Genomic DNA, 26,927 nt, shown 5'->3' on the forward strand with positions numbered 1-26,927 from the left:
TATGTCCTTCACCCTATACACTAAAAGGATGTGCCATTTGTATCAATACTTGGCCTTTTTCTTGTTGGTGCTAAGGATTTAAGGTTGGCCTAACTGCTGTCTGTACTTTACTGTCAAGTTACATATCTCTGTTCTCACAGTTTAATTCAAACACCCAGACACCACACACATCCAGTGTAGCCAAGGATTGTGTTAGCCTTGACCCCAAACTCTGGACTCTGGACCGCAGCGAGCCACCAGAGGGAGCCCCAGAGACCACCTTTCACACTTGGCACTGTCCGACTGGACTGTCATAAGGGATGACATGGATCCATGCCGTTCCCCAAGCTGTGCCTTAAGTGATTCAGTGTACAGAGAACCCCCCACCTAGCACAGTCCACTGTGTGGATGCTACCGTATGCCCCCCCCACTGTTAGGAAAGGGTTGGATCATCACCAGGTGCCAGCCTGTGTCTTGTTGAGGGGTCATGTTGCTCTGTGACAGTGTTGTGCGTGTGTTGTGCTGACGTGTTGAGTGGGTGTGTGACAGTCTACTGTGATGTCGGAATGTGGTTTCTTCTCTGTTCATGTGACACATTTGGTAGGTAGATTATTTATGATGACAATGTGGAAAGGGGAAAGAAAATCTAAGAAAAAATGCTATGCCCCACTCCTCCCCCCGAACCTCATAGTCTTATGGTCTATTGATAAAGGAATCTAGATGGGCTACAGTAGGTTCTATTGATAGAGGAACGTAGATGGGCTACGGTGGGTTCTATTGATAGAGGAATCTAGACGGGCTACGGTGGGTTCTATTGATAAAGGAATCTAGATGGGCTACAGTAGGTTCTATTGATAGAGGAACGTAGATGGGCTACGGTGGGTTCTATTGATAGAGGAACGTAGATGGGCTACGGTGGGTTCTATTGATAGAGGAACGTAGATGGGCTACGGTGGGTTCTATTGATAGAGGAACGTAGATGGGCTATGGTGGGTTCTATTGATAAAGGAATCTAGATGGCTACGTTGGGTTCTATTGATAGAGGAACGTAAATTGGTTCCATTGAAAATCAAACAGCGTTGTACGAGGGAAACAGATATTTGTATTTTGTCATTTAAAGATTTTATTGTGGCGAAATTTAAACTATGGTAGTGATGAATTAATATAATATTTGTTAAAAAGAGAATAAAATGTAGAGCAAGGCGCACTACATGAAATCACAATCACAATTCACCTGTAATCACCCAGCGTGTGCAGACAAACTTCTATCTAAGCTGTTTTGTAATACTGGTTTGTTTCCGTCGTTCGGATCCATTCAATCCCAGTCGACTGTTAGACCATTATTGTGTCTACGGTACCTTGTTTCATAGCTCACTGTCACGCCAATGGAAACGATGGATTATCTTTATCGAATAAGAAAGACAGAATTGTAATTGAATAAACATTGGCTTTCTTGAATGCATGTCATATTGGCAATTTCCTCTTTTTTAAAGTGTATGTTGAAATTAAATCTCATCTTTTGTCATTCAAAGAATTCACTGGCTACAATTAACAATTTAGCACAACCATTAGTCCGGCTTTAATTTGATTGATGTGCTTCTTGTTGGTGGCTCCAATCGTTCCAATAGTAGATCATTCACATCATCACCTACAACATTAAAGAAGGTTATTATTTGCAATTCTCAAGTTGTAATTGAAGTATTTTTGGTTTTTAGTTTTTGCTTAAAAACCTAAAAGAGGCACAGCAGGATCTACACTTTAATAAATAACAAAAAAGCAAGCTGTAATGCGATGTACACATTAGGCAGGAACCTTGGCAAGCTTCAGCTGGGCGTGGTTAAACTGGGTGTACTTACGCTCCGCACAAGGGGAGGAGTAGTCTGCCACTGCCTCGTCACCTTGGAAACAACACAAAGGACAATCAAATGAAGAGCACTCCTCCTAACTCCTCCTCACACGAGTCCTAAGAAGTGGGCCTGCGGGGGGGTCATACTTGTCTGGTAGTAGTCGTACACCTTCACCACGGCCGGCCTCAGGTTCCTGACGGCCTCCTCCTCCTCCAGGGTCACGCTGTAGCTCCTCAACACCTCCTTCTTCAGCTGCACACAGAAGAACAGTGAGGGGAGGAGCACAGGAATGTAAACACAAGCATGATGGGAACAGGGCTCCCCTGGTACGTACGCCGTCGAGGTAGATGTTGATGTAGCCCTCTTCAAAGTCCACACGCTTCACACTGCTCTGTCTCTTCAGCTGAGAGGGAAGAACACAGAACGCTTGCTGACAACAGTCTTCATGTTGAAAAAGAAATATGAATACAAAACAGAGCAGCGCATCTAAACTCACTTAAATGGCTACACACAGACCAGTGCATCTAAACTCACTTAAAGAGCAACACACAGACCAGTGCATCTAAACTCACTTAAAGAGCTACACACAGACCAGTGCATCTAAACTCACTTAAAGGGCTACACACAGACCAGTGCATCTAAACTCACCTCCTGCAGAGTGCTCTGCTGAAGGCCATAGCCTGACAGGAGCTTGAGGTTGATGATCACCATGTTGGTCTCCTCTCTCCTACCTTGGTACCTGAGCAACACAGGCAGAAAACCTTCTCAGATGGCCATTCAGTTAACAAGTTCACCTTCCAGAAGACAGTCTTAAAGGAAACCCAACACAGAATTTGAGGTTGTCTGAGCCAACGAGCAACATCTTAAAAAGTTCTTTGTATGGTGGACTCTTTGATTCAGAACCTCGGTGACGTTACCAAGCGACACAAAATGGCCAGTAACAGAGTCCATATAAACATCTGAATTTGAATGGAGATTTGAACAAGGATCAAACCATTGCATTATGATGTAGTCCACTAGATCCCATTTCATCTAAGATAAGTTGTTTTAGGGGTTTGGTTTGCTTCCCATCTATACAGGGCTATGGAACCTTTAGGACTGGAGAGCCAGTGGGCAGATTTTAGTTACAAAACAAAAAATCAGTGCGTCTCATTAAAAAATGTACTGGTTAAGTCCAGTGTACCCTTTAGTCTAGAATTCATTCCTAGACTCAATTTGTGTTTCATGTTCTGTTGTTGGTGGATCCAATGGTTGTATACTGTACATTCACAAAGCCAGTGACAGCACACAGTCGGTTCCCCCGTCTATCTGGTAGGTATCGTTGTGGTCTATCTGCTGAGGTCCCCACCACCCCTCTCTCAACAGTCTGGCCTTTTTCCATAACCTTACCTGAGGTCCACTTTGATGGTCAGTGTGGGCCGGGTGCTGTTACACACAGCGGTCGTTGTTGCGGCGATGTGGAAGGAACTGAAGTCACCAGGAGGGGGAATGTTGTAACGCATGGCGATCTGGTTGGTGACAACAAGGTGAACCAACATCGGGGTGGAATTACTTGTCGAATTAGATTTTAAGTGCCATCCCCCTCCAGGAATATTGAATCGGGGGCTTACCCCGATCTTGGGGGTACCGTCACCATACAAAAACCAAAACCAGGAGCTTACAAAGTCCAAAAATCTCTCCATATGGCAATATATATTTTAAGGCTGAAACTGAACTACCAGTTAATTATTAGTATCAAACAGTTTCTATGCGTTTGTAGGAACCATGAAATCAAAGGCTACACTAGCTCATCTATGTATTAAGGAAAGTTGGGAAGTTCGATACAAAATATTTATACACAGACCATTAGTACTAAATTGATAGAATTGTAGAAGTTCTCAAAGAAGACTTTCAACATGCCTATCTCTTAGACCATGGTTGACATATATTAAGGACTATTAATGAATGCTATTCTAAGTTAAGACTTTATACAAGGAAAGCCTTTATACCTCCCAATGGATGAACACAAATAATAAGAGCTGCTGCTTGGCACCCATAAAGCGGCAGTTGACCAGAGATGTGTCATGGGGCAACCAAGACAGACGCTCAGGCTTCAGTGACTAGTATCAACCCATGAGGTGGGAACCCCTTCTTGGCTTCTTGGAAACCCCTCCTTCCTCCTCCACCCCTGGTCCCGGACACAGCCCTGGTCCCGGACACAGCCCGGTGCCTGTACATAGTCCTGCCCCTGGGGGTCCCACCTGTGCCTGGACACAGCCCTGCCCCTGGGCCGTGATGCGGTAGTCCCCGGGCAGGCGGTCCAGCGCCTGCTCCTGGTACAGCAGCCGGGTGCTCTGGTCCACGGTGAACTGCCAGCTGGCCCCGCCCAGCGAGCTCAGCCCCACCACGCAGGCGCCCTCCGAGCTGTAGGTGGCAGCGCCGTAGCGGGCCAGGGCCTGGAGGGCCACCACCGTGTCCTGTCGGGGTCCAACGGGGTTTACACGTTGCACCGGGCGTCACAACCACACATCTCCTCAGTTCATTTAAAATCAAACTGCGGTTAGACAGGACAGATTGAATGAGATTCTGGAACGTGAAAGCTTGCGTGTGTGGGTGGACGTTAATGCTGGGGGCCATTTAGTATCACACAGTGTACATTGGTGTGTGTCCTCCGACCTGCGTAGAGGCGAAGCCGCCGTAGGGGTTCTGCTGTTGGATGAGCCAGCGTGTGATGCTGGAGGCATAGTCTAGGTCGAAGCCCGGCACCGGGGGTCCGGAGAGAACCGCAAGCAGTACGTAGGCCGTCATCTCAACCTCCAGGGAGTCCAGAACCTTCTCAGAGGCCTCCGCCCGCTTCCAGTGGCGCGTGCCCCCTAGAAGAGCAGAGATAGTGAGGGGCTTTTGGGAGAACTACACTTGAACTACTGCAGTAGTTCGAGGTTTATCTTTATTACTTGAATATAAAGCCACATGTATTGAAAACAGTCATGCCTGGCTTAAATACTGTCTTTAACACATATACAGGATACATCTGATCCCCAATATTTCTTTGAATGAGTGCGTGCCCTGCAAGTATTGAAAAAGTAGAGTGCCTATGGATGATCTAGTCTAGACCCTGATCTAATCAATGTTCTCCTCAAAACGTCTGCGGTCAGGCTACTTCATGCGTGGGCAAGCCGAACAGAGATGCAGCTACCGTCTGTGACGGAGCGCTGGTGGAGAGCGGTGAGGAGCGCGGCCCTGGTCTGCTGGTCCCCTGCCAGGGTGAAGGTGTAGGAGAGGAGGGCTGTGGTGTACATGTTCTCCAGCTTTCCCGCTACCGCCACTCTCAGGCACTGCAGGCACCCCGACACCATGGGGTCTGCCTGCAATGGGCACACCAGGGAACAAGGGAATCAGCTATATACTGTATCTATATGGGCACACACACACACCAGACAGACGGTATAAATAAATATCTCTATATATATATTTATATCTATACCATCTTGCACAACATAAGCTAGAGAGCGAGATATAGAGCTCATGTGGTGACAGACAGTATTTCTTTTATAAAATCCTTTCGTTTACCTTGACAGCTGTCAATTGTACTTGGCAACGGTGAATTATCAAATATAATTCACCGCCGGAAGTTGTGAAGAGCAGTCTACAGCATTGAGAAGAGCCGTGTAATTATCCATAATAATGTAAGGTTTAGAAGTTAAATATTTGAAAGTTGTAGAATAAATTAATGTAATTTATATTGGAGTTAATTTGCTAGAAATGTACTTACAATCAGTTAATCATTTATATATTTATGTTACACAATTATTACTTACATATTTAACACAGTAAGGATATTCTGTTGAATCTGCCTCTGATTCCCTCACGTTTACTTCATTCTAAATTCTAGCACCTGAATGGTTCGTTCAGTCACATGATGGGTCCGAACAAGGAAGTGTTTGAAAATAGATTAACGGCGATATTTTTTTCGCCCAACCACTAATTTATATATATATATTTATATATCTCACGGTGTTTCTATATATGTATAGCTCAAGGTGTTTCTATATATGTACAGCTCATAGCTCATGGTGTTTCTACATATATAGCTCATAGCTCAAGGTGTTTCTACATATATAGCTCATAGCTCATGGTGTTTCTACATATATAGCTCATAGCTCATGGTGTTTCTACATATATAGCTCATAGCTCATGGTGTTTCTACATATATAGCTCATAGCTCATGGTGTTTCTACATATATAGCTCATAGCTCATGGTGTTAACATGGGGCAGGGGCACTCACTGCATCCAGCTCCAGCAGTGCAGCCGTGATGTAGGCGGTCAGAGACACGTCGTCGCTCACCCCGCCCTGGGGGAACAGGATGGAATGAGCTCAGGCTGCGCCAAAGCACGTAGTAAGCACAAGAAAAGAAAAGAACCACGCCTCCTTGACTTGAACTCCTTGACTCCTTGAAGTGGGAAGTCGCTGGCACTATGGCGATGGAGGGAATGGGCCCAGAGTTTCTGGGCTCATTATTGTCACCTGACACTGAACCACTGGGGCACGGGTAGGGTACAGAGGTGTGGAGATAGGCCTGCTGAGCTCCAGCTGGACGCAGACACACATCCTCTTGGATACTTGGAAAGGAACAAATCTTAATGTCCTTCAGACAGTTGATGCCCGAAAATCATCCCCATTTCACTCAGGTTTTTACGGATCATGCAAATTCGTTAAATACAGATACGCATGATTCACAAAGGTGACAATTTCTAGGTCGGAAATCTGGAATTCCGGATTTGATCTGAAAATCCCATCGCTTTTGACTTTTGATCTACTCAACTTGGAAAAGAAAAGTCAATTTTTATTTTCCTAGTACAGTTCTTTTTTACTGACCCACAAACATCTGAACTGAAAAACAGTTGTCTACAAAGCAATGTGATATCAGACATCTGGCCCAGATGTCATTATGTCTGAGTTCCATCTCCACTGCTGTTAGCACTTGACATAATACCTTGTAGCAGAACTAGGCCTGAGGATACAAGTGTAACATTCTTCAGACACACGGCTGTCAGGTATTTACATCGTCTTTGGACTAGATTTCAAAAGCATGTCTCCGTTATTTATTCTAAGTGTCCATCTTGAGTGACAATAAATTCCCAAATGCTATTTTACCACAGCTGGGAGGACAGGTACCACACCCTTCTAGCACGTCTTAGGGGAACAACTGTTGGTCATACGAAGCTCCTGAATACATTTGCTGCCGTATGGCTTGATCCAAGTTACCTTCATGCCGTTGTTAAACAGTTTTCCAACTGATGTGATGCATCCATCTTGCCGCCGGTGGCTGAGCAGCCAGGTTCTGGAGTCCACGATTAGTGTTGGGTCGATGAAGATGTAGGGCTTGGCGCCGCCAAACGACTTCATCACAAAGGCAGTCAGCCTGGGACAGAGAATGACGCACAAGCGCCACAAACGACTCATTAAGAAGGTCATGGTAAGGAAATGAGGGGTGGGGCTCAATGCACTTTTATGTTTCAGTGTGTAGGATCATGCAGAGACGCCTGGCTTCCAGCACCTCTACACCAACCTCTTTCCTGTTTTGCTACCATTGCACCTGACCATTATTGTGGCAGTCATTGCACTCCTACCCATCCCTGGAAGGACGGGTTCCCTCTTTCTGCATTCCCTCCCAGGGTGTCTTACCAGCTTCTGAAGGGCCCCATGTACGCACCTGAACTGGTGGTACAATAGGGGCCTTTTAAGGGATTTTTATTTAAATGTGCCATGTACCAGAATGAAACCCATGTACATGGCGGGATGGCCCACCCGGTTACCATGCCAACTACGAAGAGAAGCCCCAGCTGACGTACTCACCAGGTGTTTCCAGACGCGTCACTCTTGCCAAAAGCACTGTAGGAGCCATCGTCATGCCGGTAGGTGAGCTCTCTCTGGTAGCCTGCACATGAATGCATAGGATGCTCAGATTGTAGTTTTGCATTTGATACATGCAAAAACATATCTAAATTATAATTTAATTTGGGATTCCTATGGCTGCTCTGTGCTCTGCCCAGTTGTTTTCTAAACTAGGTTTTTCTTTCTTAACCTCTTCATCAATAGGTCTCTTCCTCAGGTTTTTGCCCAAAAAGACAAACCCAAAGCAGTAACAAGCAGTGACTTTTGAGGCGATGTATGCTGGGGACCGCCCCCGGTCCCCCGATGTGTGTCCGAGCTGAGCCACTAGGGGGCTGTGTCACGTGACCCCAAAGCTGATGTGAATTCAGCTCACACACTCAGAGCTTTGAGCCCCTCCCCTCTGAGTAAGGGAGCGTTGACATGGAGCGCATGGTGAGATCTGCTGAACACTGGCCCCACCACGAGCGTTTCAGAGTGGAGACCTTCTGGTGGGACTGTGTATGATGTTGGGTGACAATAGTGCTGTCTAGTGCTCTCTGCAGGCCTCACCGCTCTCCAGGAAGCGCGTGGCCCGCTCCTTAATGGCGTGTGTCAGCTGTGCGGTGCTGGTCAGGTAGTTGAGGATGTAGATGTTTGGGGCGAACAGGATCATGTTCTGCTCCCCGCAGCCGTACGGCATGGCCAGCAGTTTGTCCAGGTTCTTCATGGCCCGGCCCATCAGGTCCCCTGGCCAGCACCACACACACACACACACACACACACACACACACACACACACACACACACACACACACACACACACACACACACACACACACACACACACACACACACACACACACACACACACACACACACACACAAAGTTGACGTCAGATGTACTTTATATGGGAGATGTAACAAAATACAAAAAACAAATGTACCCTCTTCAAATATTTAAATATATATATATTTATTTAATTATAATTATTTTTCATTGCTTTATTAACAATTTTCCATAATTCTATACTATGATTGCATTATTAAACCCTTGTTGGATATCTTTAAGGTACTGACCCAACACAGAGAAAGAGGCCCTGGCAGAACCAGCCACAAACAGGTCTGGCAGCAGGAGAGAGATGTTCTTCTCTGCTGGCTTCTCTGCTGGGGAATAAAAAAACAAACTAATGAAGAGAGAAAATGTTACGAGGTACGATTGACTTCCATCAATCCATCGTCTACATCGTTTAAAATAAATTAGTAGGGAGCATTGTAAATTATCTAAAGAAATAATGATTTACTATTGTAAAAATTATTAATTATTGTAATAATGACGCAAGATACGGTAGACATTGTGTGTCTATTTGTACGGTTTTCATCCAGTCATTTATCTTTGTGGGGCGTGTCGAAAATCATCCATTTTAAATGAACAGTTATCTGTAATCAGACAAATTCAAATCCACGTAATGATGAATACTTAAGATCGGTTTAAAAATCTCTGGATTGTTTTGGTCTTCATATATTTAGAACTATATAAATATAGAATAACATTATTGTGATTAACAGTCCTTTGAGCATTTAATAGATCAATGTTGGTAAAATGTAAAGGATAACATATTGGTAGCCTTGCACATTTAGAGCTTATTCTCTTTAACCCTTAGGTCTGGTGTTGGTTCTGTCTATATAATAATAATATATTATTATTAATATCTCAAGGAAAAACTGGAGATGAGCTCGCAATATTTGGGCTTGCTTCGCTGGTCAGTCTGACTCTGTATTTATGTGATTTCGTTTTTCTTCTCCACCTCTCCACCAGATGTCCTTCACCCGAGCTTCCCTGTCCTATCTTCCCCCTGCACCTCATTCCCCGATCAGTCTCCCCCATATAAACAAGTTCCCTTCCTTTGTCCCTTGTCAGTTGGTTGTATGTTTCATGTCCCTTGGTCATTGTGGTCTCTAGTTACTATTTGTCATGTATTTGAACCGTATCCCTTTTGGTTCCTGCTGCCCTGCCAGCCTGGCCTTCCTCAGGCTGCATGTGTTGTAGAATGACCCTGGACCTGTCTTGCCGCTGTAGTCCTTAACATAGAGTTGTTGACCCTTTTTCAGTGAGGAAACCCAAAGTAGGTTGAGTAAACAAATGGGAACCAACTGACCTCCAGGACAGAGGAATGCATTGTGGGTAACAGCCACTGGGGTGCCTTCTGCCTGGAAGGGAGAAGAACGGCACACTTTCTCTATGAGGATTAACATCCGCTTTATTCCTAGAATGCTAAAAACACTATTAAGTCAACTCTAGTGTACAACCCCCATCATGTTGCTCTGGGGTCTCTATGGTCCTTCAGAACCGGCCCATTGAGTCCTCTAGCAGGGCTTTGACCTGATGGTTCACTGAACATTATCACTGCTTTCTGTGTGGGAACTTATCATCTAGGTTTAGCTTGAGCGTTTCAAGACCTTCATGATTAACACAGAAAATAGAAGATTTAGGATTAACACAGAGCGACAACATGTTGGGACTTAAAGAGATGTTGGCTTTTCTTTTACACATGTGAGGACCCGTGTGGGGCAGAGTACGAGGTGGGCAACGTGTGTGTGTGCCATCCATGAGCGTGAACCTCACCTCCACCAGTAGTTTGCGCACCACTGTGTCCACCCGGCCCACCGTGGGCGGGGGCGCCACCTCGTTCCCACACAGCTGCTCCGTGTGCAGCGCCTCGGCCCGGACCTCCAGGGTCACCTCCCCTAAACAAACACACACACACACACACACACACACACACACACACACACACACACACACACACACACACACACACACACACACACACACACACACACACACACACACACACACACACACACACACACACACACACACCTAATCAATCAACCTTTTTACTTGCCCCCTTGTCACTTGATTTGTGTTCACAAGGCTTTCTCCATCCGTCTTAGACTTGACCCCCCCACACATCCACCTCATTAACATGACTGTAACATCTCTCCCCTCCTCAACATTACCAAAGCCCTCAAATCAAAACAAAGAGGTGTCTCTCACACCCCTCCCTCAGGGAGAGGTTTCTGGCTGTTTCGTCTGAGGGACTACCTGACTTGTTAGCGACGGTTAGCATTCTTCAAAGGAACGGGGAGTGTGTGTGTGTGTGTGTGTGTGTGTGTGTGTGTGTGTGTGTGTGTGTGTGTGTGTGTGTGTGTGTGTGTGTGCCTCCTCACTATAGTGGAGTTAGAATGGCCTCCTCACTATAGTAGAGTTAGAGTAGCCTCCTCACTATAGTGGAGTTAGAATGGCCTCCTCACTATAGTGGAGTTAGAATAGCCTCCTCACTATAGTGGAGTTAGAATAGCCTCCTCACTATAGTGGAGTTAGAATAGCCTCCTCACTATAGTAGAGTTAGAATGGCCTCCTCACTATAGTGGAGTTAGAATGGCCTCCTCACTATAGTGGAGTTAGAATGGCCTCCTCACTATAGTGGAGTTAGAATGGCCTCCTCACTATAGTGGAGTTAGAATGGCCTCCTCACTATAGTGGAGTTAGAGTAGCCTCCTCACTATAGTAGAGTTAGAATGGCCTCCTCTCCATAGTAGAGTTAAGGGCTGATTATGGTTCCACGTTCACGCAACGCAAGGACCACGCAGATGCTTTGACGAAGTCGTGAACCATTATAGTTCTGCGTTGGGTTTTGTAAGCGGACCAATCACAGCCCTTTCTGCTGCGTCGCCTCGACAGAAGGTTAATATTTTTGGGAGGCGCATGTCAGGCCCTTGCGGTGGATGCAAGGAGGGTCCGCAAGGACGTAAGGGGTCCGTAACCCTCTTGCCTGAACGTGGGACCATAATCAGCCCTTAAAGGCCATGGTGCAGGTTTTATGTACCTATTAATCGAAACTTCCGGTTAACCTGCACCATGGGCTTTAAGAACGGTCGCTCACTATAGTAGAGTTAGAATGGCCTCCTCACTAAAGTAGAGTTAGAATGGCCTCCTCACTATAGTGGAGTTAGAATGTTCTCCTCACTATAGTGGAGTTAGAATGGCCTCCTCACTATAGTGGAGTTAGAATGGCCTCCTCACTATAGTGGAGTTAGAATGGCCTCCTCACTATAGTAGAGTTAGAATGGCCTCCTCACTATAGTAGAGTTAGAATAGCCTCCTCACTATAGTAGAGTTAGAATAGCCTCCTCACTATAGTGGAGTTAGAATGGCCTCCTCACTATAGTAGAGTTAGAATGGCCTCCTCACTACAGTGGAGTTAGAATGGCCTCCTCACTACAGTAGAGTTAGAATAGCCTCCTCACTATAGCAGAGTAAGAGTAGCCTCCTCACTATAGTAGAGTTAGAATGGCCTCCTCACTATAGTAGAGTTAGAATGACCTCCTCACTATAGTGGAGTTAGAATGGCCACCTCACTATAGTAGAGTTAGAGTAGCCTCCTCACTATAGTAGACATGCTGCAGCAGATTGTCTCAGTGGAGTCACCGCTGTTTCACATCTTTCAAAATGACAGTGGCAAAAAGTGAGGATTATCTCCATCGCCAACTGCTCTCCCTAGACACTTAAATCAGGCACATGCTCCAGTACCAATATAATGCCCTCCTCAACAATATTAAAATCCAAAGCACTTTGTTAATCAGCTGCACAATGCGCGGAAAGATCGCTACCATCATGATCAGGCTCAGTGAGAACTGCTATGTGAGAGTCCCCTCATCACAAAGACCAAAGTGCTATAGTGCCGTCGCTGCTCTACGCCCTTCAGTAGAATTAGTACACAGAAGTGATTTTTACAAATGTTATTGGTGACGGATGTTTAGTGAAGCCACGAGGGACGCTTGTGGTGCTTTGATCACCCAGACTGGGGATGTTCTTCAGAGACGCAGTGGCAGATCCTTTCCTAGGATTTATCTACAATGTGCGAATGGGCCTGTGACGTTACAGTGAAGAAGACTTCTGACATTTACAGCGAGGAACGGAGCGCACTCAGAACTGAAATGGAGAGAAAATAAAAAGAGATTCATTTTAAGAGCTGCTGCCGCTACTCTTCTGGACTGGGATCAATAAATTGTATTATATTGATATGATTGTCCTTCCATGAAGGAGGAGAGTTTCCTGCGGTGTTAAGGGCATAAGGAGCAGGTCATTAGGTCCTACCAAGGGAGGAGGGGCTGACCTCCCACTGGAAAACCCTGCTCTCCTCTGCACACACACACATGGTGTACTGGCAGTCCGCACACTCTCTGAGGGAGAAGTGGGACGAGTTGCTCAGCTGGACCCTGACCTGCAGAGAGGGAGCGCAGAGTCAACACACATACTACATCATGCATCCTATACTACAAACTAGACTGGATCCTATACTACAAACTAGACTGGATCATATACTACAAACTAGACTGCATACTATACTACAAACTAGACTGCATCCTATACTACAAACTAGGCTGCATCCTATACTACAAACTAGACTGGATCCTATACTACAAACTAGACTGCATACTATAGTATAGGATGCAGTCTAGTTTGTAGTATAGGATGCAGTCTAGTTTGTAGTATAGGACGCAGTCTAGTTTGTAGTATAGGATGCAGTCTAGTTTGTAGCATAGGATGAAGTCTAGTTTGTAGTATAGGATGCAGTCTAGTTTGTAGAATAAGATGCAGTCTAGTTTGCAGTATAGGATGCAGTATTGCATTATCCAGTCTAGTTTGTAGTATAGGACATATACTACAAACTAGACTGCATCCTATTCTACAAACTAGACTGCATACTATACTACAAACTAGACTGCATCCTATACTACAAGCTAGACTACATAATGCTATACTGCATACTATACTACAAACTAGACTACATAATACTATACTGCATACTATACTACAAACTAGACTGCATAATACTATACTGCATACTATGCTACATACTATATCCCATACTACAGTACTATATACTATATCCCATACTTCATACTACACAACTTAATACTATAGTGCATACTATACTACATACTATGCTACATACTATACTACAAACTACACTACATCCTATACTTCATAGTACTATACTACACTACATGATACTATACACAATGCGTTGAAATTCTTGGATGCAAGAGGTGTAAAGAGGATCTCTTCCTTTCTGAGTAGCTTCTAATGAATGGAGAGCGTCCTCGTCTCCCCTCAGCCCACCGGCCGGGGGACACGCAGCACGGAGAGGCCCACCATGATGCAGCTAGGGAGGTAGTTGAAGACGGTGGCTCTGAGCGTGAACACCTCCCCTCGGACCACCGAGTAGGGCAGCGTCAGGCTGACGAAGAAGGGCTGGAAGGCCACCAGCGCCGTGTCCCGGGACAGGCCGAAGCCCAGGGAGGAGGAGGTGCAGAAGGCCTGGGCCCGCCAGCTGGTGATGGTGTCAGGGAGCGTCTTCACCACGCTCACCGACCCGCTGTCTCTGCAGATGGAGAGGGTCACCACGTCAAATAGGGACCTCCAGTGTGTTAAGGGGGTGTGGTTGAGATTCAACCGCTCATTTAACCACCGTCATTTATCAGAAACGGCACAGCCATCAGCCAGAGATGACATACACTGAGGATATCCTTCCAAGATGACTAGGCCGGCCTTGCCGATAGTATAAGACCATATGTCCATTTAAGACAGCTCAAAGCTGATGGGAGTGCTCATGACCTATCAGGACATCTCTTCCCTGATGGGTTGGGGGACCCCAGGCTCTTCTGAGGGGTGGGAGATGTTATTTTTACTGAAATGGTTTCAGTTCCATTTTAAAATGAGATACTTGTAACTCTTGCCAATTATCGTACTGCTGCAGACATCCTGCCCATTATTTCAATTTAGCAACATAGTTCTCTAATTAGTGGAGCTTTAACCTGAAGAGTAGAGCACTAACCAAACGGGATCAGATCCCAGCACTAACCAAACGGGATCAGATCCCAGCACTGACCCAACAGGGATCAGATCCCAGCACTAACCAGCAGGGATCAGATCCCAGCACCAACCCAACAGGGATTCAATCCCAGCACTGACCCAGCAGATCCAGGTTTCAGGAGTAGAGCACTAACCCGACAGCGATCAGCTCCCAGATCCAGGTGTCAGGGAAGTAGCTTCTCACAGTTTCTATTTTTTCCCTTTTTTTTTTCATGGGCTTCAAGTGCGTCGCTGAGTCGAATTCTTGAACATCTGACAAACAGAATGCGTCAGAGTACATTACATTGAACAATATCCTTGAATGGAGGTGATTTTCAGTGTCAGGCATGTCAATTAGACATTGCTTAACATCCTCAAAGATCCGCCAATATCAAGGAACCTACCATCATCATACATCAAACGACTAAATACAATATCATGATCTTGACGTTCAAGGAACACACAGGTGGCTGGTTTCTTCACCTCAGAGTTGGTCACAAGTTTTATTCCAATTTCCTAAAAGTGTGAGTAAAAAAAAAAGTTATGTTTGTCATCGGCAGTTAGGAATTTAGAACGATACGTAAATATTGTGGCAGACGGCAGGGAGGAGTGAGGGGAGTGGTATGTTTGGAGGAGAGGGGGTTACAACAAATTGTATCAATAAGAATATCGTTAACATCAGGGGTTGATTATGAGAGAGAGAGAGAGAGAGAGAGAGAGAGAGAGAGAGAGAGAGAGAGAGAGAGAGAGAGAGAGAGAGAGAGAGAGAGAGAGAGAGAGAGAGAGAGAGAGAGAGAGAGAGAGAGAGAGAGAGAGAGAGAGAGAGAGAGAGAGAGAGAGAGAGAGAGAGAGAGACTTTAATGATTACCTGGACCGTCTGACTACCCCCCTGTGTACAGACCGCTTTGTTTGAGGACCCTCCTGGTGACGGCCCCTGGATACGGATTACCCTTTTCCCCACCCTGGTGATAGTTATTTACCCTGTAAATAAATCACCCCTTTGAACTGCTCTGTGTGTTGTATGGTTTTATCTGTTCAACTTGGTGGCTTGGAAACCCCACACCCACTGGCCTGCTACAATATATAAATAACATTACAAAAGGGCAATTTACATGTCAACATGCATAAGGCATCATGGTCCAAATATTATATTTGACATAATTATTGATGTTCTTCCTCATGCCATCACTCATACCTTACTTTAAAAACACTGTAGACGTCGTCCTTCGCGGTGGATTCCGCCACGTCTTCCCAGGGCGAGCAGAGATCCGGCTCACGGTCCTCAACTTGGTAGCTGAAGCCACTCAGCTTCTGCACAGGCAGCTGTTTGAACACCTTCAGATACCACGGATGAAAGAGCGTTGGGACTGAGCAGGTGCAGCAGTCTGACATGACGATGTGCGAGAGAGGGCTGTTCCCGAGTCTGAGGTTAACCGTGTTCAGTGGGCTTAAAATGGGGCTCTCCAATGGAGGCCACGTAAGAAAAGAGAAAGCCCTACTACCTAGATTTATCTCAACATTTATATGCGTATAATACTGGATTTTATTGTATTCAATGCATAGCCTTTTGATACGCGTTTTTTTTAACAAAAAAATTATACTCTTTGAATTGATTTCCTATTGAAATGTGTCATAGCCAACTATGGTTTTAGTCATGGATTTGTATTTTTTTGTTATGTAAGCCTGGGCTACAATCCTGGGAGTGTTCAAATAAAATAAGCATATGTAGACCGGAAGTACGGATGTCTCCAAAACCTAAAAGGTGCGCCCCCACCCCGTTCTAAAAAATATATCTGAAACTTGGTTTTTGGGCACTATTCTTTGCCAAATGGACCCATAATGTCCGTCTGGAAAGTTTTTCTATACATTGAAAGTTTAAGTAAACCTGAAAAAATAAAATCCTGGTAAAACTGGTAAACCCAAATTACCAAAAATTTGGGTCCCGGATTTATGGGATTATTTTCCAGCTGATTGTGTTAAAAAGTTATCCAAAGATATATTTATGCAAATGAGACGCCATTATTCAATCAATCTCAAATCCACAATTGTATTTATCATAGTTAGTTAACATATCAGCGTATCCTTAAGGAAGTCTTCCGTACATTTTGCTCAAACATTGCATTAAGTGTTATATAACAATATCCTGTTAGCCCTAAGCAGTCTTAACAGTAGCCAACTGTCAGCTTCTTGTGCTGCTTAGTTCAGAAAAGTAAACAGTCGACAGACTGCTGTTCACTTTTGGATGCAAACCCCATGGTTTACGAAATGGGATTGCCCTAAAAGCCCTTTTGCATAGTACCGTATTTTCGCACTATAAGGCGCACCGAAGTATAAGCCGCAGCAGCTAAATGGAATGATGTGTACATATATAAGCCGCACTGGACTATAAAATGCAGGTGTTTTAATGTTTACCGTAATTCTCATTAGGGCTGGCCCGAATGCCATTTTTCAGGCTTCGAATACTCGTTGGTTTTTCCGAGCGAATATTCGAATACTCGTTCCAGAAAACAACACCATCAAAATCTACATTAATAATTAGAGATGTCCGATATTATCGGCCCACCGATATTATCGGCCCGATATTAGCATAAAAATGTAATATCGGTCAATATCGGTATCGGATTTTTTTTGCCTTAAAACCGATTATTTATTTTTTTATTTTTTTATTTTTTTTATTTATAGCTCAAATAAATGTTTTCAAAATTGTGCAGTACAGTGCACATTGTAATTGACTCATATTTGTGCATTTATTCAATTAAGGTTATTGAGTTTTAGTTAAAGAAACATACTGCTATGTTGCACATAGTTGTTCAGGTACAATGTTTTATCATTTGTGAAGTCAAGTTTGCCCTATTTGTTGTGGGCATTGTCAAGATTATCTCAGGGAGAGTGTAATCCAAACTGTTGTCTGAGACCATTAAAAAAATAAAAATAAACATGGCACTTTTCCCTTAAATTAAGTTGAAGTATTTTTCTTATTTTGCACAGACAATGTTAACATTTGGAAAGCCTTGTTACATTCAAGAATGCATCCAGTGGGGCATCACAATAACATTAAGCATGTTGTGTTAATTCCACAACAGGAGATATGTAATGTTACCTAAATTAGGTCTGAGGAAAAATAAATAACCCAAATATCGACGTCGGTATCGGCTGATATCGGAATCGGAAAAATTTAGAGTTGGACAATATCGCATATCGGATATCGGCAAAAAAGCCAATATCGGACATCCCTATTAATAATCCCTATATACTCCCTGGAACCAATTTTGACAGTATCTGCATATTTTGTTGAAGATTTAATAGTTTTTGAACGTTAATTAGTAGGTTGAAGTTCCTTCGTTTTTTCCCGTGAAAGCGAACAGCTGTTGTTCCGTTCCAAATCAGCTGTCCTCTGCCATCTCAGCCCTTACGGGAGCTTTTCAATTCATCCTGGAACGTGCATCTTCTCAGGGATTTTTTACAATAAATCCATAACAAATACTGAATATTGATTGTCTTATGTGTCCATATTATATCCATTATATTGTCCGGGTATTACCAAGACGCTCACGATCTGCAGCAAGCCAGTCACAGTTGATTGGCGCGGCGCTGTACAGCGAACGTAAACAAACAACTAAGCTAAGGTTAGCATTTCGCTAAGTATTACTTTTCCTCCCAAGATCCCGCTAATAGTTTGCCTCCCTCGCTCTGGTAATGTCACGTACGTGAAAAAACAAAACAAAGCTCAGAATACTGATTTAAGCTTTGAATACTAATTTTCCGAGTGGCCGTTAGCTGTAAAAATCCATAGATAAGCCGCACCGTTATATAAGTCGCAGAATCGAATAATGGGGAAAAAAGGCGCGGCTTATAGTCCAAAAATTACAGTACCTTAAATAGAAAAAACTATATCTGACCCTTATTAATCATCCTTTGAGCTGGGTCATCACTGGTTGTCCTTGGATGGAGTCTATGTCTTTGGTAAGAGTGTGAGAACGTACATAAGAAGGGCTGAGCTCCTGATCCGGCTGCAGCAGAAGGATGCTCTGGTCCACTGCCCTGACGGAGCACAAGGATCCTGGCTGGCTCTCCAGGCGAAACAAGGTCTCTCCTCCAGGCAGCTCTCGATCTGCTGAGAACTCCAGCTTCACCTGGAGATAGCAACACAAAAAAGGGTTGCAGTAACAATACCATGCATTAATGGCCATTCTGATCAGTTCCTATTGCCGTCTTTATGTATGCTCATTTAGAAACCACAACATGCATTGTCAAGTTAAACAATTTTCATTACGTTTGGTCTTAGCATAACGTTACACTTTAAAGGGCACAGTAAAGTCACCATGAAATTCTATTTGACAATTTTTTTCTACCATGTCAATCAAACTCAAAGCTTTGTCAGCCATTTCAGATTGATGTTTAGCCTGTCACACCCTATTCTCGAAGCACTGGTCCACTGGGAAGTCCATGTTATCCGCCAACACCTCCCCACTTGGCATCAAAGTGTACACCACCACTTGGGCATATGGGCTGAGGGCAGCTTTTTCAAGCAGGGGGATGGATAGCACTCCTTTGTTGACTAGATCGGAGGGAAGGGGAAGAATAAGGCATGGAGAGGCTAGTAGCAGCAATATAAAAAAGGTCTACTAAAGAAAAATTCAGAAAGCTTTGCAGTAATAATATTCCAAATGATAAATGATATGGCACATCCTTGATACATTCACCTAAAATAGTTTTTAATTATTTGAAAGGCCAAAGTCATAACAGCTTTAGAAAGGCTGTGTTTCATATGAGTGGTGCGGGGGTGTTGTTAAACGTTTCCATAACGCCCGTCACGCTATCAAGCAAGGGAGTGGAGCCAATAGGAGAGGTCCTCTCTGGAAGAAAAGCTTCATGAGTGGGACTTGCACATTAATTATTATTTGAATATCTATAGAAGGATATTTTACCGATTCCATCTTTTACAGCAACTGGAAGATGCCCATGCCTCATTATTGCACCTTTGGACATCACCTAATCGACAGAGGGAGGGAGAAAGCGCTAAATCCAGAGCTATATCTCCAAATTACACGTTTTTTTTATAAATAAAGCAAAGTGTTGAAGTGTTTGTGTAAAGTGTTTACAACGCTGACTCACGGTGTAGTAGAAGGGCAGTTCCTCCTGCCCCGGCCTAAGCTCCTCGCCCTGGATGATGTACTGGGCGCCCACCTGGGACTCCCCCTCACAGAGGCTCTTGTGGCCGTTGGCCGAGATCTTCACGAAGCTCTTGCTCTTAGAGTAGAACGGCCTCATGGTCAGTACTGCCGAGGGGTATGCAGGCAGGCGTTCCCCATGCACAAATGACTGCCGTTCTTCCTTGGGTCTAGAGCTTGCCTAAAGGAGGAGATATTACAACACATGTCAACTTTAAAATTAAAAAAAAAGTTATTTAAATACAGAAAGCATTGAGTGTCCCCCTGGGAAAAATCTTCTGATTGAACAGCTTCTCTGGGAGGTCCACTGACAGGGCCTTGACCCCACAGAGGTGTTGGTGTTGGAGGTTACTGGCTCACCCAGGGGAAACCCATGTGAACACGTGGAGAACATACAAAACCAGGACCCAGATGCTTTTGCACCCAGGACCTTCTTGCCGCAAGTCAACGATACAACATACAGACACAAGGACAAACCGTAAGAACCACGCTGTTCTTCCACAGGGAGGTGTCCAGGGAGAAAGAAGCCATGCCGTTGTCTTGGGTCAGAAGCGTGAGGTTGTACGACGCTGCATTGACGTCCACGTATAGATATACCACCTCGTCCCCCACCGCCTTCCTGTCTATTCCAGTCAGCTTGACCTGGAACCCAAGGAAGGAAACGTACACACACACAAGTTTTAAATATTTATAAAACAAACAAAGATAAAAAACATTACACACACACACACACACACACACACACACACACACACACACACACACACACACACACACACACACACACACACACACACACACACACACACACACACACACACACACACACACACACAGATTGAATTTGATGGCTCATGGCCAATATCCATTACCTTGCCCTCGAATGGGATCCCTGGCTTATAGGCAGTATTATCTGCAACATTCTCAAATGTGAGTTCTCTGACATTAACAGAGAAGGGCGTTTGGCCACTGGCTTGAATGACCACCCCTACAAAATATACAGGCAACGTTCATTATTTGACACCAACACTGACAATGTCTTGTTTTGTCTGCAAAACAACTAATTATTTCATTCATAAACCTACCAGTGCCATACTCCTCCATTTCAGCCGTCACCTCAAACATGTCCCGGTACGTTTGATCTCTTGGGCCAAATGCCGATACCCTAATGAAGTGCGTTGCACAGCCAGTTCTGTCCGTCTGGGAGATAGAACGAAAAAGTGGTGCGAAGGTTAGCCAACAACTTCTGAAACCAAATAGATCAAGATCTAGAACACATATAAGCAACATTAATATATATGAGGCAAATGACAGATAAGGAGTAATATTTATATTGGAGTGATAATTTATGTAAATGTTCGACCCAAAATAACCCCAACACTACCCCATGCATCGGATGATATTTAAAAATGTCTAGAATAAGTCGGGTTCATGTAGGAAGTATTTACGAGTCAAATAACTGCCAGCCAACCCCCTAGGCTGCAAGGTCTAGTTGCCACTTGCCTGCAGTTGTGATGTCACACAGATGTCTTCTTGCTTTTCAGAATAATGCCATGAAAAATGGCCCTGGCCCTCTCTACAAACTACCACCTTGATGGACCCAAGGACAGGCTTTCCATAGGTGTATCTGTCAGAAGGAGCGCCTCGCAAGGCATTGGTGGATTAACAGTGGGAGGAAGCAATGATGACCACAGGCATGATGGGACTCAAGGGCATTTTCCATGAATTCAGCATTGTGGACACTCACCTTCCACAAATTTGTATGGGGACTTCTTGTTGTAAAATATTTATGACATTAGGTAGTCTAATGTTGACGGCATATTTTGGCAAAACTGAAAGGACAAGACTAAGTATCATTTTCCAAGCATGAAAAATCGGCTAATAAAATCCATCAGATTCAAAATGTTTCTAAAGCAACATTTATTGTGTAGTACCAGTACGTGTGTGCACGTGTGTGTGTATTTGTTGCAGTTGGGGGCAGACCGTATTCCTTGATGTCAAAGGAACGAGAGGTGCTCTCTCCTTTCTCCGTCCAGGCAGTGATGGTGTAGGGTCCCTGGGCGGCCTCTGGACTCATGGGGTGAGAGATGTCCAGGATGCCACTGACGGCGGCCCTATCCAGCCACTGCGCGATGCGGTTTCTGTTGGGGTCCTTGGCATCAAGTGAAAGACATGGAGACATGGACTAAATCACTGCGAATCGAGCAGGTATTGCTGTACTTACAGATGCAACTGATTATTTAAAACCCCCAAGATTACTCCATTTCCCTCCTATGCAAAATCCATGAGATTTGCGGTGGTGTATAATACCTTTTTTTATCAATGGTTGGAATGAAACTATTGAAATATATTGAAATATATATACACCAAAATGTAGAAAAATGTATTATGTAGTACATTTGAAGAGTTCTTACCTGAAGCTCAACTGTTTTATACTGCAAATAAACGGGAAGGACGTTTTTAGTCATTTTATATTTATTTTCATAAATACATTTCTAGCTTTGTATGGCCTTATCATACTATTTGTATTATCTATTCTTTACTCACAAAAGTATTTTCCTTCATATTATCTTTAGCTGAGTAATTATAATCATCAAGGTTTTTTTTTTATATGACATATCAATAGGAAATTCTTACATAATGACACCAAAAGAATAGTAGTATGGAAGGTAATGGAGAGAGCACCAGAGAGCTCAGCCTCCTGACTGACGGGAACAATTCATGGCTCTCCAGTTTGATGAAGGATTGTAAATAAGAGGACATCACGTACCAGCTCATTGAAAGGGATGAAGCCAGCGTCCATGGAGACGATCCGGAACTGGACTACAAATAAATAAATTCAGGTGTATTCAAATATATATTCAAGTGGACATGGACATTCAGGTGGACATTCAGATTGCACATGAGTCAAAGGTGATCACAAACAATCAAAAGGACAGCCTTATTTTCTAATAAAACAATAATCAAAACTAGAACAATTTGGTTTCAAGGAAACCAAACCCTCCGAGGTATTTCAGATGAAACCCCTCTATCCATAAGTGATATGGATCAATCCTAGTCCAAAGTTCCCCTTAAAAGGTATTTCAGATGAAACATGATGTAGACGGTCACTAATGCCCCTTTTCCACCAACAGTACCAGCTCACCTCGCCATGACTTAGCGTGGCACAACTTGGTTTGGTTTCAGGCACGTTGTGTTTCCATCTAGAAAGTATCTCTTTAACGTGGACGGGTCGTCATAGCACGCATGCACGAAACTGCGACATATATGCGACACATTATCAGACAGTGTTATGCACAGAAGCGTCTCCACCTCTGTCACGGTCCACGGCGTGCTCTTGCGCGCTGATCCTGCCATGTTCAATAATCAATCACTATTTTTGACGCTGATGCTAGTATTTAAAGATGCCGGGTGTTGGTTGTCGGGTGTCGGGTGTCAGGCTCGGACGTCGCGCTCATCGTTATTCGGCCAGTGGCGTAACTCTGGCCAATCAGTGGCCAGTAGGCTGTTTACGGTATGATCAGATCAGGTCTCTTGGAACCTCGACGGAGGTGAGACTGAAAAAGTACCAGACACCAGGTAACTAATTTTGGCGGACCGAGTCGAGGCAAGTTGAGCTGGTACTGTCGGTGGAAAAGGGGCATAAGCAATATGGAATTAATCCTGGTCCAAAGTTCCCCTTAAAGGTATTTCAGACTAAACATGATGTAATGGGTCTCTAAGTGATATGGATTTATCCTGGTCCAAAGTTCCCCCTTAAAGGTATTTCAGATTAAACACGATGTAGTGGGTCGCTAAGTGATGGATTAATCCTGGTCCAAAGTTCCCCTTAAAGGCCTTTCAGATGAAACACGATGCAGTGGGTTTCTAAGTGATATGGATTAATCCTGGTCCAAAGTTCTTGTTAAATACACAACAGTTCTTATCATGCCCACCCCCCTCAGGTTGTTGTGGGTGGAGACGGTGAAAGGCTGAACAGCAACCACACACCATATGAAAGAATAAGAGTCTGCCAGAAGTGGTTAGGAGGCATTGTCTATGTATTGATGAAGGACGGGGACTAGCTCAACAGACTGTTTGGTTTTCCTTTCACAACAGCAAGAGAACACAAATATAATTTCCAGGTTCACGGAAGCCCAAAAGCCTACGCTTTGATCCAACCTATTTATTGCAGTAAACAAAAAATGCAGAGCAAAATGTGTGACTACTGCAATACAGCGTTTCCCTCTCCCTGTAGGCTGGAGGCTTGTGACGGGGTGAGCACATGTGTACCAGTCTGTCCAGGCTTGTAGAGCGGCTTGTCCATCACGATCAGATGAAGAAAGGCTGGAGGGGCGATGAGGACCTTGGTCTTCTTGCTCATGACGGCACTCTCGCCCTGGATGGCCACATTGACCGTGGCCACCGTGCTGCTGGTCACAATGGGAACCTGCAACACCACCCGCCCCATCATCAAGGGCTCAACGTAGCTTTGAGGTACAACAACGATGCACTGAGATACATACTGCTGACGGACGCCCCGACCCCAACACCAGTACCTGGACGCCGGCCCCATACAGGACTCATGTCCTGGTACAACCTCACCCATATAACCACCACATACCACGTTACGCAACATGACGTAACATTGAAGAGCCAGGGAACCCCAAACATTGTAGTTACTCTTACACGTGGTTATCTATGCGTTAGTGGTTACATTACAGTGGTTAGTAGGGGTAGTAGGGGGGGGTCTAGACTACTGATGATGAATGGGACTTTGGATAAAACCCTGCTCCGTTGAAATTAGTTTAAATAATGAAGTCATTTGTTGGTATTTCTCTACTAGAGGAGCAGACCTGAAAGGTGGAGCAGCCGTAGTAATCCGTGGAAACCGTCTCCTCCAGGATGACGGTGCTCCCGGACTGCGCCTCCAGAGTCACCCTGAGGGCCAGCGGCTCCGGGGGGGAGAGGACGTGGGCGCACAGCGTCTCAGATGCCCCTCCGGTCACCCTGGAGCTCACAGTCACGGCGTAGATGCTGACGAGAGGAGGAGGAGCGGGGATCGTGATGTCTGTGGTCAATATTAACGGGATTTCTCTTCATTGATGCTCCCATCTGATTAATATTACAACTGATTGTTTACGTATGAAATATAACTATATTATTGGATATGTTCGTGTGCTTAGATGTTTTGGTCTTTGTATTAATTGTACCTACTATTCTTGAGTCATTGTTATTTCTGTCTGGCAAAACTTTTACACCCTGGTATAACCAAAAGCATATCCCTTGGTGGACTTGATTGCAAGCAATGTAAAGGAAAAAACACTCAAATGCTTCTATGTACAAACGTTCCCTTGTAATGGCAGATTGGTTCACCAATACTAATGATGTGTTCAAAAACATTCCTGACAACCCTGATATTATTTTTCTGGCTAAAGATAGGAGGGAGGAGCTGTTGATGGAGGTAGGTTGTCTTTGACCTATATATGGACATAGCCTTTTATGACAAAATAACCAAATACCAGCCCATCAGTACAAGGATCAGAGACATAGGTTATGAATGCAAATTGATAGTATTAATCTTTGGCAGTTTGGGGCAAGTCCACAAACTCACTGTCAGTGGGCTTGGACTGGCAGGGCTCTCAAAAACCAGAGGTAAAAAACTGGCCAAATTCTGTTCTATTTCAGCTACAATAGGCAGCCTTGCTCTGTGGCACAGGTGATGTTTCTTGTATCCTTGAGTATCAAAGCTTGTTATCTTGTTAGCTAATATTTTAATCCTTTCTCTGTACTGAATTTAATTTGGTGGATTCAAATAAATTATTCAAATGTGCGTGCGTGCGTGATGTACACCAACCTGCTTGGGAGTGCACGATTTCGTAACAGCATTAGTGTTGTACAAGTAGGGGCGGATCTACAGGGGGGGGGGGGCACTTCAGAGCCTTGCCACCCCAGCTGCCCCCCTAACCTTTTATTCTTAAAACTGTATTTGTAGAAAAAATTAAACCGCCACTATGTCCACAAGCCTCTCAAAGCATTGAAACAAACTAGAAAATGAACTGAAGGTGAAGATTTGGAAATGTAATCTTAGGCCCATTCCCCTCAAACGTAACCCCTTGCAACAAAAACCGGTGTTGTTGTACAAGTCTTGGAGGCCAACGTTTATGGGTTCTTCCCACGTACTGTCGTCTCATGCCCCCTTGCCGAGACCCTTTGCCACCCCATGTCTATGTTCCAGTTCCGCCAGTGTTGCCCCGCAATGGATTTTGAAACGAAATATCTTATATCGCTACGTGTGTTTCTAACGTTGCTGCATAAACCCAGATCCTCGGACCTGCCTTAAGTGTGCATACTTACGTTTCGTTGAGGTGGGCGCGGGTTGGAGACCAGGCAAACGCTGTCCAAACCAGCACGCACAGTAGGACAGGTGCCATGATGCTGCTTTCTGCGGAACACACCAAACAGAATCTGGCCACAGGAGGTCCAGCCGCTCAGAGTATGACTTTAATCAGGCTATTTATACCCCAACTATCCAGACACTCCCACCGAAATCAGGCGGACCACTGCCTCCTCCCTAGTCCCTATGAGAGGTCGAATTTAGGGGAAGTCCAAAGAAACAAAAAGCAATAGTCCATTCCCCCCCTTAACACCCCCACCCCCAGTTTGAATGCATGCAGAAGCCAGTCAAGGCTTGCTTTGAGTAAATTTTCTTTTAAATTAGCAGGATTTCACAGGGATGAAGATGTACAGATTATCTTAGTACATTGGAAAAAGCGTTTGCAATATGAATGAGCTATATGTAATGCGTGGTGGGATAGCAAATGGCAACGTGCCAGCGACCCTTCAACAGGAATGACCATGAGTACGGGCCGCCTCCTCCTGGTAGCAGCCGACTGCAGTTCCAGCGGTGGTCAGTGGAGGGCAGCACCGCTGTCGGGCTACATGGATAGTTATTCATGTTTCTTATTTTTCTTTTATCTATCTAGGGAGGAGGTCATTAAAATCTGCCTTCCCAATTTGGGGTGATGAAATCTGTATTAAATCAATATTAACCCCCTCCTCCTCCTCATTTTTTTATTGCCCCAGCAGATTCATATTAAACATGTATGGAGCACATTTCTAATTACCATCTGTTGATTCCCCCTCCCCCCACCATTCCATCACACACCCTAAC

The 26,927-nt window shown here is 44.5% G+C and overlaps 1 protein-coding gene across 3 annotated transcripts; it reads right to left on the bottom strand.

Moving 5' to 3' along the window:
• Window positions 1-1,078: 1,078 nt before the first annotated feature.
• LOC115561306 (alpha-2-macroglobulin-like protein 1) lies at window positions 1,079-26,343 on the bottom strand. Of its 3 annotated transcripts, none has more exons than XM_030381258.1 (36): window positions 26,111-26,343; window positions 24,610-24,790; window positions 24,047-24,203; window positions 22,545-22,597; window positions 22,189-22,209; window positions 21,758-21,926; window positions 21,522-21,606; window positions 21,278-21,401; window positions 20,860-20,974; window positions 20,647-20,762; window positions 20,252-20,416; window positions 19,719-19,955; window positions 19,532-19,595; window positions 19,016-19,161; window positions 18,587-18,736; window positions 15,804-15,938; window positions 15,008-15,119; window positions 14,759-14,876; window positions 13,905-14,133; window positions 12,843-12,969; window positions 10,305-10,426; window positions 9,838-9,889; window positions 8,759-8,842; window positions 8,252-8,428; window positions 7,664-7,745; window positions 7,073-7,229; window positions 6,092-6,157; window positions 5,002-5,170; window positions 4,482-4,678; window positions 4,067-4,282; window positions 3,216-3,334; window positions 2,475-2,565; window positions 2,161-2,229; window positions 1,973-2,078; window positions 1,836-1,877; window positions 1,079-1,627 (listed from the first exon to the last, which is right to left on the bottom strand). In XM_030381258.1, exons 1-36 carry the CDS (start codon window positions 26,185-26,187, stop codon window positions 1,548-1,550), a joined length of 4,410 nt encoding a protein of 1,469 aa, XP_030237118.1. In that variant the 5' UTR covers window positions 26,188-26,343; the 3' UTR covers window positions 1,079-1,547. The 3 variants fall into 3 exon arrangements, with proteins under 3 accessions (XP_030237118.1, XP_030237117.1, XP_030237119.1); XM_030381257.1 differs by having other exon boundaries at window positions 8,759-8,845; XM_030381259.1 differs by having other exon boundaries at window positions 1,792-1,877; window positions 8,759-8,845.
• Between the last annotated feature and the right edge of the window lie 584 nt (window positions 26,344-26,927).

Source organism: Gadus morhua, chromosome 16 (genome assembly GCF_902167405.1).
Source record: "Gadus morhua chromosome 16, gadMor3.0, whole genome shotgun sequence".
NCBI lineage: Eukaryota > Metazoa > Chordata > Actinopteri > Gadiformes > Gadidae > Gadus > Gadus morhua.

Bases quoted from the DNA above. Each gene is read 5' to 3' on its own strand.
- LOC115561306 (XM_030381257.1), bottom strand. From the start codon at position 26,187: ATGGCACCTGTCCTACTGTGCGTGCTGGTTTGGACAGCGTTTGCCTGG. The intron at 19,596-19,718 runs GTGAGTCAGCGT...TCTGTCGATTAG, and splicing joins AACTGCCCTTCTACTACACC to GTGATGTCCAAAGGTGCAAT. The intron at 7,230-7,663 runs GTGAGTACGTCA...TCTCTGTCCCAG, and splicing joins GACGCGTCTGGAAACACCTG to GCTGACTGCCTTTGTGATGA.